The sequence below is a fragment of the Gavialis gangeticus genome, unplaced genomic scaffold, assembly GCF_001723915.1.
Source record: "Gavialis gangeticus isolate Ggan-Ray unplaced genomic scaffold, GavGan_comp1, whole genome shotgun sequence".
In the NCBI taxonomy this organism is placed as follows: Eukaryota; Metazoa; Chordata; order Crocodylia; family Gavialidae; genus Gavialis; species Gavialis gangeticus.
The window spans coordinates 2,043,739-2,048,567 of record NW_017729016.1 but is presented as its reverse complement, the minus strand read 5'-3'; the positions used below and the strand labels follow the sequence as shown (position 1 = coordinate 2,048,567).

The 4,829-nt window shown below is 62.8% G+C and overlaps 1 protein-coding gene across 1 annotated transcript in view; it reads right to left on the bottom strand.

Annotated features, from left to right (window-relative positions):
* LLGL1 (LLGL1, scribble cell polarity complex component) overlaps positions 1–4,491 on the bottom strand; it is a 36,343-nt gene extending 31,852 nt beyond the window's left edge. The window contains exons 1-2 of the mRNA XM_019512575.1: positions 4,429–4,491; positions 4,240–4,337 (exon numbers count right to left, since the gene is read on the bottom strand). Coding sequence (XP_019368120.1) covers positions 4,240–4,337; positions 4,429–4,491 — 161 coding nt within the window. The remainder of the gene's footprint in view (positions 1–4,239; positions 4,338–4,428) is intronic.
* Between the last annotated feature and the right edge of the window lie 338 nt (positions 4,492–4,829).

The following is a 4,829-nucleotide window of genomic DNA, read 5'->3' as shown; positions in this document are numbered from 1 at the left end:
CAGCCCACGCAGCGTCCCGTCAGCCTCCCTCCCTGCCAGGACCTTGCCACGTTTTAGGGCACTGCAGATCTGGGCTGGCACGGCCTGAAGCAGCACTGGCTTGACACAGTGGGAAGTTGTGGGGGCTGGGGGACATGACTTGAGGACAGACTGAGGAGACTGGGCTTATAAAAAAAGAGAAGTCAACTCCCTGCAGGGGGGCTGCAAAGAGGACAGAGCTGGACTGTTTTCAGTGGTGGCAGATGACAGGACAAGGAGCAACAGGCTCATGTTTAGGTTAAACATTAAGAAAAACTCACTAGGAGGGTAGTAAAGCACCGAACAGGTTACCCAGAGAGGTGGTGCAGTCTCCATCCTTGGAGGTTTTCAAGACCCGGCTAAACAAAGCCTGGTCTGGGAGGATGTACTTGGGGCTGGTCCCGCTTGGAGCAGGGGTCTGGACTAGCTGTGACCTCCGGAGGTCCCTCCAACCTGAATTTTCTATGATTCAGAGTTCAAGGCTGCAACAGCCACGGTGCTCTACGGAGGCAGCTCCCTCCCTCCTACCCCCACCCCAGCTGCTCCAGTTTGCACACCCACGTGGTTTGTGCAGCGCCTGGTCTCCACTTCGCAGCCACACTGCAGCAGCGGATGGAGCAGAGACGTAACCTCGCAGCCGTGTCAGAGCTGCCAGCTGCTCAGGAAGCAGCAGAGCACGGCACGACCAACGCGCGCCGCCTGTGCACAGCCACAGCCGCTTTGACTGCCGGTGCCAGGCCTTCCCCGGGTCCACCCAACAGCCCCACCACCAGCCTCAATTGCCCTGATGAGTCTGATGGATGCAGGGGCACAACCGAGACGGGGAAGCTACACGACAGCTTCTTACCCAGGACCCAAGTTTACCTGCACTCGAAGCAGCAGAACAAGGAGGCCTGGTGGGCATCCTGCTGCAGGGACAGCCAGCATTCGGGGCTGTCCATGCACACCGCACCCCCATCTGCCCCAGCCACGGCCTCCTCTGCTTCTTGGCTCACAGCGAGGCCTCAAAGCACCGCACACATGCCAAGACTGCCTGACAAGCCCTCCATTGGGGGACCCCTACCTGGCGGCGAGGGGTTAAAATCCTCAGCATGGGCAAGAGGCTCCAGCTGCAGGTGATACCAGCCCACAGCCAGGCGGGTTTGCACCAAGCCAGGCCCCACATGCTCCCAGGAGATCACCTCCATCAGCCCAGGACTGGCCAGCTGAGCACTAGAGCCCTGGTGCAACAACGAGTGGCCATCCCCTTTGCACAGACAGCCTTTGACCCCCCTTCCTCCTCACGGGGCTTTCAGAAGGGATCCTGGTCCCTACCGAGGAGGCAGAAGAGGGGGGAGGCAACAGGATACCTCCACGCACTCCCTTCCCATGCCCTACTGATACCACAGCCCAGGGCACTGGTCACATCCATGGCACTTGGGGCTGCATGGAGCAGATACAGGGTCACTGTACAGAGAGCTTGGCTCTGCAAGGGCTCCTTGGACAAATGCAGCATGGCAATGGGCTCAAAAATGCTGCCACAGCTGCACTGCTGGCCAGAACAAACAGAGGCGATGGGTCGTCTCTGCACCAAGGAGCTGGCTGTCCAGGCAGCGACAGCACCAGCAACCTGTGGGCCTGGAGGAAGCACAGCACGGAGGCAGGAGAGGCTACAGCCCCCATCACGGAAGGATCCTCTCCTACCAGGCGACTGCATCTCCTCCGTGCAGGGCTGGGCTCTACTTGCAAGGCTCTGTGCTCCCAGCTCCGGTCTCTCTGCCTGGGCTGGGGGAAACCAGCCCTCAATGAATCGCCTGGACAGCACAATGCAGCCAGAAGTCTCCCCCCGGGGTGCAGCCACCCACGCCTGCCAGCTCTGCTGCAGGGACAGACAGAGCCATCTCCTGGCTGCAGGACTGGCGACGTCGCAGCTGGGCTGGCATTCAGGTCCGGTGCACAATGGAAAGAAACGCTGGCTTTGTGCTGGGAGGCTGAATAAAAGGCAGCCCTCCCCCTCTGCCAGGATTCCCCCCTCCCGGCGTTTGGAGCCCGGCTGAATGCAAGCCCCGCACTTCCCGGCCAGGCGAGGCCAGGCCTCCGCGGACCCTGCACCTTCCAGCTCCATGCTGGGCCCAGGCAGGGTCGAGGGACCTTACCCGACGCCCCCCGCTCGCATTCCTGCGGAGCAGGGCCTCCAAAGCCCAGGGACAAATGGATTCCTGGCCCACAGCCAGGAAGCCCTCTGAAGTCTCTCTGCACACAGCGGGTAACAAAGGCCGCTCTCTGCCAGGCCACGGAGCCCTGCCAGCTCCCTCCACGCCAGGAGCCCTTGGCTACGTGCGGCCGCCTGGAGCCAGGGCATCCTTGACCAAGCGGGACATCTCCCCCCGTCCCGACAGCCAAGACAGACGTGCGATTCATGAGAACCAGAGCACCGCCGGGAGCCGAACGCCCTCGGTGGAGGAGCCCTGGCTCCCCTATAGGGCACATCCCCAGCTGGGGACGAGCACCGGGTCTGACACTTGCTCCGAGCCCAAACGACAGGCCACAGGCTGTGGTCTGAAGAGCGGGCCTCTCTCAGCCTGTTTTCCTGTTATGTTGAAGAACCAGCAAGAAGCTGGCAGCTCGTGCTCCGTGCCCCACTGCTAGTTTGCGAGACCGCAGGACCCGGGAGCCCGAGCCCCAGGCTGCACCCGGAGCTGTGAGCGGAGGCAACTGCCCCACATACCGCACGGGGTCCTTCTCCACTGCTGTGCCACGACCGAACCCCGCCAGCCCCGGGCTGGTGTCTGTGGGAGGCGGCAGGTCACAGCCCCGGGAGAGCAGACTGCAGCCGGCAGCAAGGAGGAGCGTGCTCCAGCTAGGGCAGCTGCGAGGAACTGGCAGTGCCAGTTCTGGTCTACGGGAGCTGCCACCTGCGCGGGGGAGCAGTCACACCCGGCCACGAGGAGCCGGCGAGGGCTCCAGCTCGGGGCACGCGCCCCTGTCCCACAAGGTGCACCACCCGCTGGGATGGATCCTCTCCCCTCTTCCTCCCCACATGCACCCAGGGGCTGACACAGGACAGCTGCTGCAGAGGTGCACGGACAAAGCACCCAGGCCTCAGATGTAGGACAGGTGGGTACCTGGAATAGACATCACTGGCCAACAAGGCACCCTGCAGTCAGGCACCCTTTGCAAGGAGGACAGAAGTACTCAGGCCACCCACACAGCCTCTTGGGCTCAGACTGGGTGGGTATTTTAGCTTGGGTATTACCAGGGGCCTGGCCACAGCAGGGGCACTGCCTCTGTGCCCAGAGGGAGAGGGACAGGGCATCACTGCCCAGGAGGTGGGAGCAGCCAAGATGCAGACTCCAGACCCCAGGCCTGGCCGCTCATCCAGGGAGAGATCCAAGCCGGCTCCGTGCCCCTGGGTCCCCAGCCCAGCCTCTCCCACAACCGAGGGCACAGGCGGACTGGATCCCTGCCACCAACCTAGCCAGGGCGCTGCCAGCCGCCCCCGCTCTGCCTCCGAGGGAGGAGGGCGGCGACGTATGGCATGGCTGGTTGCAACGTGCTGCGTGGGCAAATCCTCCTCCCCACCCTCCTAGGAGACGGAAAAGCCCGGCTCCCCTCGACAGCGGGAGGATCCTGCCAGTCGCTGCTCTGTTCACACAGCCGCGTGCCAGGGCTGCAACCCCGGCCAGACAGCCTTGTCGTGACGCCCCCATTACACGCATGCACAGAGGAACACAAGCAACCCCTCCCTGGACCAGAGCACGGGGCAATGACAGCACTTCCCGGCCTGCAGGCTGTTTCACATGTTAATCACTGCACCACCTCTGCGAAGGACTGTGCTATTCGCCTTCCTCCCAGACTGACGCAGGTAGACACCTCTGCTGCCATCCTGGTCCTGAAAGGGCAGCGCTTGGCAGCAGCTCAGCCCTCAGCGCCTCCCCTGCGAGGGCAGGTGGGGTCACTTCTGCTGGGGCTCAAGACCCTGTAGGCCAAATGGCCTTGGCACCCCCTAGTAAGGGGCCTAGTGAACAAGAACCAGGCCAGTCAAAGCAGCCAGACGGGCTGAACAAAGCCTAAAGGGCACGGCTGTGTTATGCCACACACGCGGCCCCCGCACAGGGCATCTATTCATCGCTGGCAAGCAGCTCCAGGTGACTCCCGGGGAAGCCAGCCGGAGCAGGGCACCGCCGAGGTCTTACCTTGCTCCCTCTTCGGGGCATCCATAAGCACAGCAGCCAAGGATACATTTTCACAGCTCCGGATTTGGTGCCCACTGCCATGATGCGCAGCTTGGGGTCATAGGCCAGGGAGCTCGGCTGGTTGGGGAACCCATGCTCCACCGTCTAGGAGAGAAGACGTGGGGTTATGTCAAGCATCCTGAGAAGCCCAAATTAATCCCAAGGTGGCCACAGTGCAGGACACGGCCCTGCTCACCCAGGCAGCGCTGGAGCCTCCAGGAGCCTTCACTACACACAACCCCCTCCTGCCTTTACGCATGCCCCGCTCTCCCAGGCAGGTAATGTTTAATGGGGGGGCGGCATCAGGCAACACACCCCAAAACCCCTCTAGCTGTCAGGCCAGAGACCTCCCATCCCTCCCTGCTGACCCTCTTGCATGCTGGGCCGGACATGGGCAATGCGGCAGGCCCGACGCAGACCGGGAGAGGCAGGAGACCAGGCTGCGACAGCACGGAGCTCCCCCCGCACCCCCAATGGCCTAAATGAGCGTGCAGGCTACACCAGCCACCAGCAAAGCCTCTGGGAACGGGAGGGCGCCAACAACGTGGGAACAAAGATGCTCCGAAGTCCACGAGAACGCAAGCGCCTCGGCACCGA